The sequence below is a fragment of the Galeopterus variegatus genome, unplaced genomic scaffold, assembly GCF_000696425.1.
Source record: "Galeopterus variegatus unplaced genomic scaffold, G_variegatus-3.0.2 Scaffold1053, whole genome shotgun sequence".
Taxonomy (NCBI): Eukaryota; Metazoa; Chordata; class Mammalia; order Dermoptera; family Cynocephalidae; genus Galeopterus; species Galeopterus variegatus.
The window spans coordinates 353,593-369,222 of record NW_007727164.1 but is presented as its reverse complement, the minus strand read 5'-3'; the positions used below and the strand labels follow the sequence as shown (position 1 = coordinate 369,222).

General features: G+C 37.6%; 1 protein-coding gene across 1 annotated transcript in view; it reads right to left on the bottom strand.

Moving 5' to 3' along the window:
- AKAP7 (A kinase (PRKA) anchor protein 7) overlaps positions 1 to 15,618 on the bottom strand; it is a gene marked incomplete at its 3' end in the record, with an annotated part of 33,910 nt that extends 18,292 nt beyond the window's left edge. Inside the window, exons 1-2 of the mRNA XM_008574497.1 lie at positions 15,600 to 15,618; positions 9,932 to 10,060 (exon numbers count right to left, since the gene is read on the bottom strand). Of these exons, the coding sequence (XP_008572719.1) occupies positions 9,932 to 10,060; positions 15,600 to 15,618 (148 nt within the window). The remainder of the gene's footprint in view (positions 1 to 9,931; positions 10,061 to 15,599) is intronic.
- Positions 15,619 to 15,630: the final 12 nt, after the last annotated feature.

The window sequence follows — 15,630 nt, the reverse complement described above, 5'->3', positions numbered from 1 at the left end:
AAGATTCCTTATCTTTTAAAGGTACATACAAAGTGAAATGTCTGGAATTTATTTCAAAATAATCCAGTGAGGAGGAGGTAGTGAATAATCATTGTCCTATTCTCCCTACTTCTGAATAAACTTGAAAGCTCCTATAATGGAATATTTTTTAAAAAGGGGGAGGGGCAAGGAGGGATAGCTAGGTAATCTCTATCTAGGGGGTCTCTGCCCGTTCTAGTTTTCTGTAATCTACGGTAAAAGTACTAACTCTTAATACCTGTACCAATTAGGATGTTTCAGGGTGAAATTAAATTTAAAATAGTTTTGAGAGAATCCTGAGCCTACAGCCTAGTTGTTTTTTCAAACTGAAAGCATCAATCCGCTAGTGGGTTACAAAATAAACCTACAATATAATAAAGATCACTTTTTAAAAACTGGAATGGAATGGAATAAAGCAGCCTAGCAGTCATGTAGGGAGCACATTGTGTGAGCAATGTGAGTGACAGCACCGCTTCATGAACCTTTTATTTTAGTTTTTTGTGTACGCATGTATATTGGGTGACAACATAACATGCATTTCTCATTGTGAACATGGACGTATAATCACTGTTGCTGTATTTTACTTATACTCCAGTATGAACAATACTAAACAAACACACTTAACACAGTATTTAAAAAACCACTGACACAGCATTTTAAATTGTTTTATACCTTATCTGTTTAACACTAAACTGTCTTACTTTCTATAGCAACATATTTCTGCCATTTCAAACATTCCATAAATCTATTTTGCAGATATCCAGAAAAGGAAAATCATAATCTCTCATGAAAATGGTTATAAGGTATAATACCTCTAACAATTCTGGTATCATGAGAACAACATACTGTAAAACTCCAACTCAGAATACAACTTCTTGGTTAAAAATAAAGTAGTATAGGGTTTGTCTAAATCTCTTTAGCTGTCCATAATCTTATGAATAACTATTTAACTTCCCTCTGAACTGGATTATCTAAAATATTCTTTTGTTGGGTATCACAGATAGTGCAAATGTTAAAATTATCCAATGAGAGCTGAGTAGAAAAGGAAAAGAATCCTATAAATATTTATTGGTATAGTGCACTTTTATTAATCCATGTAATATGCTTTTTTTTTTTTTAATTCACTGAGTCCTACTGATTTATGGTCAACGTGTTACATACTGAGTCCAATATCTCTTCTTTCTTGTTTACATATTTTCTTTGTCTTTTATGTGTAAAGTTTATTTGTATGGCCACAGTATAAAATCCCTCTGCTTTTACTTACTAAATTTTATTTTATTTCTAATTTTGAAATCATAATCTAGGTTCTAAAATATAATTTGGCTATTATTCTTTTTAGTTTCATATAAAAATATAAGGAGCAAAATATTCATGTAATCATCTGGTTTACTGATAAAAATTTTAAAGATCTATAACCATAGACACGAAATGTAGAAAACTTTGACCATGTGCCCTGGACCTTTTCTTTCACTGGAATATTTAGAGTAACTTTATTGGTTAGCAAAAACACCATCAGTTGAAGTGGAGCTTGTAACCCATTTTATAAATTTAATTTATTCCACTTGTTAATTTTCATAATGATGTCAGTAGCCATTTTAATGTGCTCTAATGAATCTGGTCTTGTTAACAAAGACTGTAACTCTCTGATCCATGCATTTATTTTATTAACTAAAGCACCACATGTCATTTTATGTAAATTACCTCATTTTTCCTCAAGTTTTATTTATTTTCTCAAAAACTACAAAGGAATGAATTATAGGAGAAAATAATTTAATTGAGTAGTCCATCTGTTATTGTGGGTTGTTTTCGCACTTGTGCTTAGCTAAAAGGTTGAGAATAAATTGGATTTTTTTTTTCTTGTTATTTAAGCAGTTAAACTCTTTGAAGTAAACTTTCCTAAAACTTTTTAATTATATGACTTAGGATATTACCTTCCAAATTTCATAGAATTATTCCCCCTCACTAGCTGAATAATATTTGGCAAATTATTCAATCTTTCCAAAAAAAAGTAATTTTACCTCACTCATTGAGTTTCTATGAAGATTAAGAATATACAAGAGTACTTCAAAAAGTTCATGGAAAAATTAGTGTTATCTTTCAATTCTATTTTTCCATGAAGTTTTTGTTTGTGCTTTGTTTGGGGGTTTTTTTGGCAGCTGGCCAGTACAGGGATTGTATTTCCATGAACTTTTTGAAGTGCCCTCATACAAAGCATTCAGCAGTGTGCTAGAAGCATTCAAAATTATTACTATAAAATATTACTCTGAAGTGGCAAATTTTTATAGATATTTAATTTAGCAAATATATTTAGGAAAAAAATTGGTAAAATTAAAGTAATGAATATTTACTGAGGCTAGTTATGTGCTATACACAGTTTTAAGGACTTAACATATACTAAGGAACTGAATCTTTCCAACACTCCTGTGAGATAGCTACAATTATGATGCCAGTGTTATAGATAATGAAATTGACGCTGGAAAAAGTACACAATAAGATTTTGAATCTTGACAGTCTGATTCCACAACACTCACTTTAACCATCACAGTATAATAGTACAGGAGTCCCACGGTGGACAGCATCAAAGAGGAATGATTTTATCCAGATCTCCAGTTACTGAATCAATAAGCTTATGTCTTTTGCTCATAAACCTACTCCTTTACCACAATCACTATGAATGTTGGCAACAGATCACATAAAGTATTTGCACAATTGTAAACAAACAGCACATACAAGGGTACTTCAAAAAGTTCGTAAAAAAATAGAACTGAAAGATAATACAAATCTTTCAATGAACTTTTTGAAGCATCCTCATACAATTTTTGCCCTACTTTTTTCACAATGCATTTTATATATATATATATATATATATATATATATATAGGAAATGTTCCCTATGTCATAACACTGTTTTCAGAAATATTATCTACCTGCAATAATAAATAAGTGCATAATATGTAATCTAGAGGTACTAATAGTTTATTCAATCATTCCTTAATCTTGGACACTTGCATTTTTCCCCAATACTTTTACCACTTAAAAGACACTAATATAGGGCCGGCCCAGTGGCGCACTGCTACAGTGTGCCGCTTGGGAGCGTGGCGGCGCTCCCGCCGAGGGTTCGGATCCCACATACAGACCGGTTCCCGCTCACTGGCTGAGCAAGGTGCGGGTGCGACGCCAAGGGTTGTGATCCCGTTGCCGGTCCCGGTCCGGTGCGGGTGCGACACTGAGGGTTGCGATCCGTTGCCGGACACAAAAAAAGACAAAAAGGGGAAAAAAAAAAAAAAAAGACACTAATATAGACATATTTGTGAAAAAAACTTTTTGCCACAAGTAAGATTACATTCTTATATTGGAGTCTCTTGAGTGGATCTATCTCATGTACAAACACTGCTGGTGATCCCAACAAACCACATTCTAAAAGGACCGTAACAATATATTGTCAGAAAAAGCACTGAATATTGTAATTTTACAAAGATATTTCCTATATGTTAAGGTAAAACTATTTTAATTTGCATTCTTTGATATCTATGAAGTTGAATAACTTTCCATATTCATGTATTTGTTACTGGTTGAATTTTTTCTCCTACATCCTTTGCCCAGCACCAATAATAGTACCTGGTGAAGGAAATGGTTAATGGACTTCTGTGGTCAGCACCCAAGGACGTGGTCAGCACCCAAGGACGTGTTCACTTTGCGAACTCGCAAACGAGTTAACCAAGAAATGTCAAGGATTGCAAACAATCCTTGAGAACGCTTTTAGTTGTGAGAACACTTTCTTGGGATGTTCCCAAGAGGCGCATTATAGATAACCAAGTGCTTGAGAAGGGAGGTAACAGCCTTCTGCTCTTGAGAAAAGTATAACAGAATTTATGCATTAATGCTTATCTTGCATGCACAAGCTTGCTAAATGTAATAATAGCTTTAACAGCGGCTGGGTCGGCACTACTTGCCTGAGAGAGCAGTAGCCCCCCGCTCTTCACCTGCATCTCGTCTGCTGTGTCTTCCTTCGTGTCTCCCATCATTTTAATCAACAACCTGGTACATAGCACACTCCATAAATATGTGTTGAATTAATGTATCTACTGGGCTTGTTCTGATTTTTATTCATTTTCTTGTTTTTTAAAAAAGGAAAAGGAAAAAGATATCAACACTTGGTATTATTTGGGACAAAAATATTTGCCTTAATCCCTTTTCATAAAAAAATTTGGAATACATAGCAAATGCCTCCCCAATTAATTATAGCAAGGATATAGAACATAACTTATCTTTTCTTTAATTGACTCAGGATAATCACTTACTATATCAGGTACTAAGATTTAATCTTTATTTGATTCAGCATTTTTCTACAAAAAGTATTTTTTTAAGTAAAGGTAAGTTTCAATTGATATTTTAAAATATTTAAGAATCTAAGTATTTTGTTTTAAATTCAGGAAGATTTACTGAGTGTCTCCTACATTGCAGGCAAGCACAATAAGGATGAATAAGATTTGGTGCCTGCCTCAGAAAATGCATGATTTCCTACAATTAGGTGGCGGGCAAGGCAGGTGCAAAATCAAAAGGTGAGCCTTTGTATCTTTTAGTTTTATAGGTAGAGTGTGCTCACTAAATACATTTAGTAACAACTTAATAGTCTTAGCTAAAAATAAGTAACAAAATTATCATTTCCCATCTCTCTAAAATCCCCAATAATTGTAAGATTAAAATTCTCTGTGAGATAAAATAAGGATTATAACCATTTCAATATAAGGAGTGGATTCCACATTTAAGAAAGACATGTGACTAAAAAAAACATTCAAATATTTTCTTCTGAATCCTTTTTTTTTTTTTTTTTTTGACCGGTAAGGGGATCGTAACCCTTGGCTCGGTGTCGTCCACACCACGTCAGCCAGTGAGTGCACTGGCCATCCCTTTATAGGATCCGAACCCCTGACCTCGGCGCTACCAGTGCTGCACTCTCCTGAGTGAGCCATGGGGCCGGCCCTTCTTTTGAATCTTGATTTAACTGTGGCTTGATAGTTAAAAATTGTGATTCTCTTATGAAACTAGTCAATTAAACTAAAGCTCTGCACAAACTCACACTGTAGGAAGCACAATCCTACCAGCACTAGAATGATTCTCCATTGCAGATTCCCACTCAACTTTCAGAGGCAGAGTAACAGCAACCCCAAACAATTTCTGGATGGATTACTGGATTTCTAACCAATTAACTCACAAGGCTTCCCTTGTGAGGAACTGGAGACCCCCCCTGGCTCACTAATGCTGGATTTTCTCCTGGAACGTGTCCATACTATGGAGCCCAAGCTGTGGCACAGGTTGTATTGTCTCTTTACCACTTAAAAAGATTTTCTTTTGTACATACGCTTAGGTATTTTATTTCTAATATATTTAATATTCTAATATATAATTCTAGTAAAATACTCTTCTTAAAAACAAAACTAACAAAAAAAAAAGTAAAGACTCATTTCAGCCAACCAGATCACATGTTGCCTATCATGATACTGCACCCACAGTGAACATCACACAGTTGACAACTGACAGACACTAAACATTTTAGGGGGCTTTTCTTACTGGCAAGGAGTCCCCATCCCACAATGTTCTTGTTAGCACTACTTTCCTCACTGCCCTGCCAGGGTTTCTATCAGCAAGAATTTCTCGGCAGTTAATGTACAATTTTTACATGCCAAAAAAAAAAAACTGAAGGAAACACAGGCAACAACCAGCAACCTGAGAATTTTGAGGTTGTTGTTTACCACGGAGCCAGTAGACTGATTAATTTCCATCGTCCAATGTAAGAGGAAGGAAGCCAAATTAAGTCCATTCGAGCCACAAACTAATTATCCTGTGTTTTGGTCACTGTAAAGCTACATGACTAGGCCAGTTGTCAGGCTAAGGCAATAGCTACGCTGATTGTATGGCTAGGCATTTCATAACTAAAGCCAAAATGTTTCATTATTTTAGTCATACTAAATTTCCATTTGTATTGTCAGGGATAGGGCTCAGACCCTTCAAACCCATTGTATGGACTGGGTCACCAGACCCCTCACATGCAGGTCCATGCTCTAGGTAAATGGGAGAGATCCCAGAAGTCATTCACAGATGACACGAGCTCAGTCCTCAGCAGGAGCAACAGTAGCAGTGGTCTCTTGGGACATCGCGGGAGCACTGGCCACAACAGCTTGCAGAAACAGCCTCCAACAGTGGTAGCGGCTCCCCGTTGCCCCCCCAGCCACATCCTGGGGGGCAGGCAGGCCCTGTGGATCAGAGCGACTTGTCCTTTATACTTAAGTCCATAACCCAGGACACCTGGGTGCACATGCACAATTACATTAGACAACCAAGGAACACCTCACGTGCATATTTACATCAAATGCTTGCAAAATTCTGAACACCTGAGAGGCACTGACCATTTTCCTTCACTTTCCCTATAGTCACAAACACCATTACTATATTTATCTTAAGTTTTAAGTGTTGACAATAAAACTCCCAGTTTTTATACATTTCCATAAAACCTTCACTTCACAAAAACAAGGTAGTACTTTCTGGTTTGCAAAGACTTTTACTATTAATTCCTTAGTGGTTTAGTAAACACTATTATAAAAAATGAGAGAATAAGTTATCCCCAAATAACTAAGCGGTATGTTTCAAAGGTTTTATAAATAACACTTGTACATAATTTTACATTTTTAGCTGCTTTTTTACACACATGACCTCTTTTGATCTGCACGGCAACACCATGAGGTAAGCAGTAGGGAAGTATTATCTGCATTTTATAGTTAAAGAAGCCCAGCTCACACAGTTTAAGTGTCCAAGGTCACACAATTGGAAAATGAAATAACCGAATTTAAAACCCAAGTTTTCTGGCTTCTGGTCAAGATGGCAGAATAGACAGTCCCAGTGTCACTCTCTCCCACAAATCAACCAATTTACTATTAAAAAGCAACAACAGCCAAGCTGGGTCCACTAGAGCTCAGGGGAAGAGGAGGAGAGATCTACAGACTGCATGAAGGCAGGAGAAGCCACAATGAGAGAAAGAAAGAACCGCTCTGACCATTTCGAGCCCTGGCCACTTCAAGGCTGGATCTGCTGAGCACATGGAGCAGGAGCTGGCAAAAGCCGCCACTGTGACTTTCAGATGAAGTTGCTTGGAGGCAGGGAAGAAGAGGGCCTTTGTGGACCCCAGGCCAGCAAGACCACTAACAGGGTTCCCATGGACCCACATAGGAGGAGACACAACAGAAAAAAGGAGCCACTCAGAGGCCTGTGGCCCACCCCATGGGAAGTGTTTGGAGTGCAGGAAGTGTTTGGAGTGCAGGGGAGACAAGGCCCACCAGGGGACACTGTGGCACAGCAAGGACAGCTGATCTGCCCCCCAATCAGCACAGGACCACTCAGTGGAGACTGGTCAGGAATATAGAACTGCAGTTTGCTGAAAAGACTCAGGCCTGGAGCAGAGTTTCCACACAACCCAGGTGTATCAGATCCCAGAAGTACCCACAAAGTCAATTAAAACCTGAGCTGCACAAAAAGCCTTCCCCAGGGAATCAGCAGCAAAGCAGCAATTTAGCTCAACCACAGAGCTCTAGCACTGGTCCCCACGGGAAGTTCCCCCATTTTAGAAGTAAGCAAGGACAACACGTTAGTTCCAGTGCAGAGTTTAAGTTGTAGGAACAGCAAATAATCCAGCACAGAACTGAAAGAAAAAACAAAGTACCCACAAACCAGAGACAAAGTCTGATATTAACTAGTAAAGTTCTCACATCACCAAAGAACACCTATGGAACATAAAAGGACCGGAAGTCTCCTGGGCTATCAAGCCTGGGAAGGTGGAGGTCAAGCGCTTCAGCCATCTTCCCCCACCCCCAACATCTGCACCCAGCCCAGCAATGACCAAGCCACCACTGGAAGCCCACTGGTCTCCCCTGCAGGAATGAGGGGGGTGCCACAGGCCTCAATGTGGAGTATACCAATATTTACAAAGCAAATATATTTCACAGGGCCTAGTTTCTTGTAATTTCAGGTTTAGCTTAACTTCTTAAAAGTACATATAAAATGCTGACCTTACAGGGGACAGAAAACTTTCCCCAGGCTAGTCTCTGTTGTAAGATAAAGAATTGTAGCACAGCAAGGTTGCTGGCTCAAAGCACAGATAGTTTACTGATTGATATGTAACAATACTGAGAAATTGCTGTAAGAAGAGAATGCTTGCTAAGATCAAGCTTTTGTTGGTGAATCAACTTAACTTCCTGAAAATTGTATTATGGAAGGTCACCTTGCTTGTTTTACTGAATGTTACCAGCTACTATTGTTAAACTTGTTAAACTATACTTAGCAAAAACCCCACCTATGTTCTCTTCCTGTAACTTCCTGGTCTGGAGAATAAATGCGGGAAGAGAATCTCAATTCATGGTTAATTTCCCAAATGGAAGGAATGTGTCTCTCTTAAGGGTTCCTGGGCTTCTCACTGCTCAGAAGAGATGAGCTTTGAGTAATCTTTGGCAGCTCCATCACCCACCGGAAAAGAGGTGACAAATCCGTGGGAGGCAAAGCAACATCTCAACCCCACCCCTCCTCCTTCTCCCACCCTATTTCATTCCCCCTTCCCCTCTCCCTTTCCCCCCCAACTGCTCTGCAACAACATCACAGAATGTAAAAAAAAAAAAATTAATAAACATAAAAAAATAAACAATTTTCAGAAATAAAATAAATAAATGAAACCCAGGTTTTGTGTTTCTCCCATTATACTTCACTGCCTGTGTGTAAGTTGGAGCTTAGAATTTGAAATCCATCTTCCTGCAAAGTATTATTATACATGCTGATTTGGAGTCTAGACTAAACCATGAAGACCTTTAACTCACAAAGTCTGAACTATCAAAAAGTGGTTTAATACTTTACACTCAAAAATAGATTTTTGTGGCCTGACCTGAGCCCCTAATATACATGGCTAACATCATTTCTTTGGTAAGAAATATACCACATCCTGCAGAGAAAAGATCCTATTCACATGAAAGACTAGCCACGCTTCCCAATGCCCATCCTCTGAAGCAGCAGCTGTCCCTTTCAGAACAGGAATGGAATGTAGGCCACAAACACAGCCCCTTCCCTCTCTCTGATCACAGTGGCCAGTGGTCTCCTCACTAGTAGAGATATAAGAATACAGTGGCTACAGAAATACCAATTGCTCTCAGGGATTCTAGAGGTATATTGCTTTCTATCCCTGGCAGAAGCTGTTTGTTCATGTATGTTAGATACGTGTAAGCTAAGTCAGAAGTACCTGCAGCTGGAATGGTAAACAGGTTAATCTCTTGTTCCATTCTAACATATGAACACTCTAACAGGAATGATTCAGAGACTGGAACAGGGCTCAGAGGGAAGTGTGGGCAGGTGATGCCCACTAAAGATTGTGGACAGAGCTCTGAAGGACCAAAATGATCCAATAAATGCTTAATAAATACTTAATTAAAAGTTTAACTGTTCTCAACACTAGCTTGTTACACTCCATGAGGGCAGGAATAGCGCCCACTTTACTCACTGATAAACTTCCCAACGCCTAGCAAAGTGCTTGGTGCATATCAAACAGCCAGTAAACATTTGTTAGAAAAATGAGTACTGCTGAAATAAATAACTGAAGGAGGGTATCAACCACGGAATGATCTGGCCCATTATTTTCAGAAGTAGCTTATAAACTATAGAATGACCTGGCCCAAAATTTTGTGAGAATTGTCTTAATATTACCTGTGACAGTTTTGACAATACAATACCAATACATACAGACAATTATTATTTAACAACCAAAACTCAAAAACATGGGAAGCATTTAAAGTAAAACAACTTATTAATTAAAAATATATACATAAAACTATATTTACTATTCATTGCTTCTAGATACATGTTTATTTAATAAAATACTTACTTCCACAATCATCTTTAATATCTATAGCAGCAAATGGCATGTCTACCAGCGAATCCACAGTATTGGCTTCCATTTCCTCTGACATTTTTTCTCTTGACACATTTTCACATTCATTGGAATTTATTCCTCCTTTAACATATTACAAAAAGAAAAATGTATTATTTGTTATTTTTTAAACTCATATCCTAAACTAAAACAACTCAGCTAACTGAATTCAACATAAATTAACAACTGTTAAAAAAAAAATACTACCTGCTTTCAACTATATTGTATAACTACTTATGTTATTTATACCCTATTCCATATTTTTATAAATGCATTGTTATGTTAAACAACAAGCTTCTAAAACTTTAATCATTTTCTAAAGCACAGTATTCAACTCAGAATTAGATGAAGACTGAGTCAATCAGCGACCTTCAAGATCTTTTATAGCTACATTTTCTTAACTCTAAAACTACATTTTTTTCACATACCTTTTAAAAACAAACCAACAAGGTTTTGTCAGTCTTTTTCATGTTTATTTTTTTTGTTTTTCAGCTTAGTTTTTCTTTTTTTATTAGCATATTCATCATTACAAATCATACTTATTCTTCATGCCCCTTACCCAATCTCTCCCCTTCCCTGTCCCTCTCCCTTTTCCCCCTTCCCCCTTCCCCTCCCTGCTCTAATAACCATAGATTTGTTCTCTCCATTGATAAATTAACTGTTCCTCTGCTGGTCTGTTGCCTAGATGATCTGTCCAGTACTGAGACAGGTGCAATCAAGTCCTTCTCGTGTTTATTTTTATCAATATCACTTATGTGTTCTCACTTGTACAAGTTCTGACCTTTTTTTCTTCAATAAAGACTTTTAAATTGTTTCTCTCCATTATTACAGTTAACACTAAAAATTCAGTTAAAAATACATGGCCCTAAATATGCTTTTCTGGAAATTCAGTTATTAAGAAGCAAATGATCTTACAGTTTCCCTTACAGCTCTCCCTTGGTCATGTACTAACATTAAAGTCACATTCCACGTTTGGTCTTTGTTTGGTTTTCTTGTTATGGGTGGAAAAGACATACATCTTGGGTGGAGGTTAAGGGAAAGAGGGTATGTGTTTAAATCGATAAACTTAATTGCTAAATTTATAAGTTGGTCTCCCCAATTCATTAATTCTTCATGCTTTCATGACAGACACAAATATTGTCTGAATTAAGATTGAACAGAATCTTAGAAATTTATATAATTTTTACTCTTTATTTATTAAAGACTAATTTACCACTCAAGATATTAATGAAGTTGTTCATTTCTTTCTGTTGTAAGCCTCTATATTTAAATATAATACCTGCAAAACACATTCCATTAAGAATGTGGCTTACAACATACAACCTGATAACTTAACAGCTAACATATATACTAGGTATATGTGTTATACGTATATGTAATATGTGTATGTTATATGTATCAGGTAATAGTTAACATATATACCAAAAAAATCTAAATTTTTGTTGCAATTTGAGTCATCGCTACTGTTGTTCACACACACACACACCTGTTTTCTGAATAAAAGCAAATAACAACAAAACTTTTGTTTTAATTAGTCAAGTTCAATGCAAAAAAACAGTGATAATATATTCTTAATGCTACTATTTATATTACAGTTCAAACTTTAGGAAGTCTGAGTAAAATGTTAGTTTACTATGAGTCTACTCACAAACTCACAAATATTTGAAAAATGTGAGAACAAGTTAAATGTGTCCTTTCTATTTTTATGCTTGTGTTTTAAAAACACAAATGCAGTTTAGACTTAAACAAAAGTTTTAATAGATCAATACACATCTTGTACCTTTGGACACACGCATTTACACTTGAAGACTCATCAGTGACCATGTAGCTTACGCTTGAAAAGCTAGCAACAAAAGAGTAGTTGCACAGTTAAATATAAACAAGGCTGAATGAAAATCAGAACAAAATGAAATAAACCTAACTGTTGTTTTTCTCTATTTTGTTCTCAGTGGAAGAATTTAGTGATATGAAATTGGTCCATTTAACACCAGCATCTCAGTATTAGCTCCCAAGTCCATATGCCACTTGGAAATATATAGATTCTTGACAATATGTGGGTTAGGGGAAACTGACTTCTGGGCTGTAATAACATATTTTGAAAGCAAGGGGAAGAATTAAATAGAACGATGAATTAAATTGTCATTTTTTTCAATGAAAAAAGTTCTTGAAATAGTTTGACTTTCAGTTTACCTTGAGCTCAATTACATAACAACTGTTAGAGAGCAAGTGCTATGTGGGTCACTGGCTATACCATAGGGAGAATCACACAGTGACAAAGGTGATAATAGCAGCTGCCTATTAGAATGACCTGAAAAGATTTTTAAAATTACTGCCTGTGTCCCACCCCAGGCCAATTAAATTAGACTCTCTGGAGATGAGGCCAGCCTCTGGTATTTTTTAAAAGCCCTGCAAGGTAATTCCAATGTGCAGGGCAAGTTTGAAAACCATTGCTCCCAAGATCCCCTTTCACTTCTTCCATACCTTGATTCTACACCAGACATCGTGATGGTGTTGAGAATAATCAATTTCAAAGTAAAAACTCAGATCAGACTTCTACCATCAGGGAAACCTTTCCTGATCCCCAGCTCAGGACTGAGTTAGGTAATCCAGTCTCCTCCCGGGTCCATACAGCTTCTTTCAATCACAGCATGAATGAATTATGTTATAGATGTCCACATGTCTGTCCTCCTTAGATTCCAAGACAAAGTGATCATATGATTTACCACCCAAACCAGGGCACTTTTGAAAGTGAGAGGGGGAACTTTCCATAATTACACCCCATGAGTAAGTATAATCGGCCTGCTCTAAGTTCCTTATCCTAAGTTCTTATTCTCCTTTGATTCCTCCATGTCTAGCACTGAGTTCAGCTCACAGTAGGTACTCAATAAATCTTTACTGACTGACTAGATAAAGGTAAGTACACATTTGGGATCACTCAGGCTACACTGCACTATAACTATCTCAATGCCCATGAAAAACAATTCCCAGTACTTAATGGCAGCCTCAGCACATCACAGATTCTTTAATTTTCACAGGATGAATGAAAGGTACTACTTTCATTTGACATAAAAATCAAAGCATAATATGACTTGCTCAACATTATTCTCCATCTTATTAAATAAAGTATATTAAACTCCAATGCAATGCTATGTCAAAATTGACAGGAGTCTAGAACTTGAAATACAAGTTATCTTCTACTAAGTAATAGAATAATTGAAATAATTTTTAAAGATAGGAATCATTAACTCAGAAAAAAAGAGAGTGTCGCTTCTGAGTAAGTCTTGAAAGAACTACTGGTCATTCTACAGAACAATGTTTCTCAAACTAAATATCTGGAACCCTTCCCCTCCAGTTCTCCAAGCTCTAGAGTTTGGACAAAGGTTGGTAGATGTGCACTAAATACATCCATCATAACTACACTTTCTCTTACAGAAGGTATAAACATTTTGATTTTGGACAACTGCCTTAAAATAACCCACTCCAAGTATTTACACTATAAATTCATTATTTTGCGTACTTTGAAGTCTCTTAAAATTTGGTCTAACTATAGTTAACGTAAGATTCTATCACTTGTGCAAATTAAAAGTTACACTACTAAGTGCACTAATAACACAAAGATGAGGTGAAGCTGGCAAACTACTACTACTAACACCAGCTAAAATTTAATTCAAACACATATTTTATGCCAGGCTACAAGCAGCTTACAGAAAATAACTCATTTAATCCACACAACCATGCTACCAAGGTGGTACTATTAATACTCATACACTCATTTTACAGACTAGCCAATTAAGTAACTCGCCCAAGGTTAAAGCCAGTAGGTCATGAGACTGGAATTTGAATCCGGTCACTCTGCCTCCAGAACCCGTCCTTTCTAGCACCGTGCCCAGATGTCTCTTAACATATACTGATTATAGCAGTGTAAACTGAGGCTAGCCTTTCAGAAAGCACTCTGAACAGATCAGGAACCAGGAAAATGTCACAAATATCTGATACATATATCTGGATATCTATCATATATGCTCAAATAAACTCACCACAGTTTTGCTTAAACAAAAAAGAAAAGTGGAACAATTTAAATGCCTAAAAATAGGGAAGTGGCTAAACAAAGCATATTTACCCCAATGACAACTAAGAACAATGGCTATGAAGACTGCAACAACAGAAAAAAAATTTACAGCAAATACCGACTTTTTAAAAAGCATTTATAAAACTGCATATGCTCTATGACTGACAATTATGTGAGAAAGGGCTAGGGCTATTGGATATAAACTACTTCTAAATGCTGACATAGCTGTACTGAATAAATTTGTGTATTTCACATTTCTGCTATTCAAACGTTTTCAAATTGAAGTAATATTACTTTTATATGAAAAACAATGCACACATTTAAAATATATTAAAGGGTTGGCCAATTAGCTCAGCTGATTAGACTGAGTCCTTGTAACTCAGTCGGTTAGCGCAACTGGTTTAGAGTGAGGCCTTACAGTAAGGTCAAGGGTTCGATTCCCCTTCCTGGCCAGGCCACCAAAAAAAAAAAAAAATTAGAGAAGCATACGCTTAAATATATGCTAATATTCAAATATACATGCATTTCAGCAAATATGCTAAGGGCATCCTGAACTGCAAAGTCACGACATTAAAACGAGGAACTGGGGTGTGACTCTTTTCTCCTTAACAATCTCCTTCCCATTCTTTCATGCATTCCCATGCATTTTATAAATGCTCAAAAACTCACACCTTCGCTACCGCCTACGCGGCCTTAACACTATTCGCATAACAATTGTAAACATATTTACACTAGTTAAGTGCTATTTATACGACGCATTTTGACGTTTTTACGCGTTTTTTCTTTTTTGTTTTGTTTGTTTGGGGGGTTTTTTGGCGGTTGGTACAGGGATCGAACCCTGGAGCTTGGTGATATCAGCACCACGCTGTAACCAACTGGGCAACCGGCCAGCCCCGTGTTTTTAGCTTTTATACTATACGCGTTTATACTGTACGCGTTTATACTATAAAAACCCTGCAGTAGAGCACCTTCTCTCCAATTGGTTTTCGGTTCCTTTCACCGAAAATCCAACCCCTAACTCGCTCTGCCCACAAAGTGCAGTTCGCAGCAATGCTGACCCAAACTGGAAGTTCACTGGCGCCAGTTTTAAAGCGGTCATTCCCAAACCCAGACTAAAATCCTTTATGAAGCACTAAGACGGTTCAGGTGTTTCATATTTGTGCTATAAGGTAAAAATCGAGAGTTTTCCGGGTTTTGTTTACCACGCCAACACCGTTGGATGGAATGTGTTGACATAACTTTGTGCTAAGGGTCACAAGAGCAGAAAGGGAGAAACACAGTGAAACTTGGGGATGGGTTCGCAGCCCTCGCCTCCTGCGGCACCGACAACGCGTGCATTAAAACGCTTCGGTACAAGCAGCACCGATCCCACCCTGCATGCACTGGGTTCCACGGTGCTACACCGAGTCCCCTTGCAGATAGGGAGAGGGGACTCAGAGCTGGGCCGAAGTGGGGTCGGGCTCTCCCAGAGGCCAGGCCTTCCCCGAGGCCGAGCGGGGCCCACGTCCCCGTGGCTCCTGTCGCCCCCCGGCCCGCTCGGCAGCCCCCTCTCACCCGCTCCGGGGCGCTCCATGGTCGCAGCGCG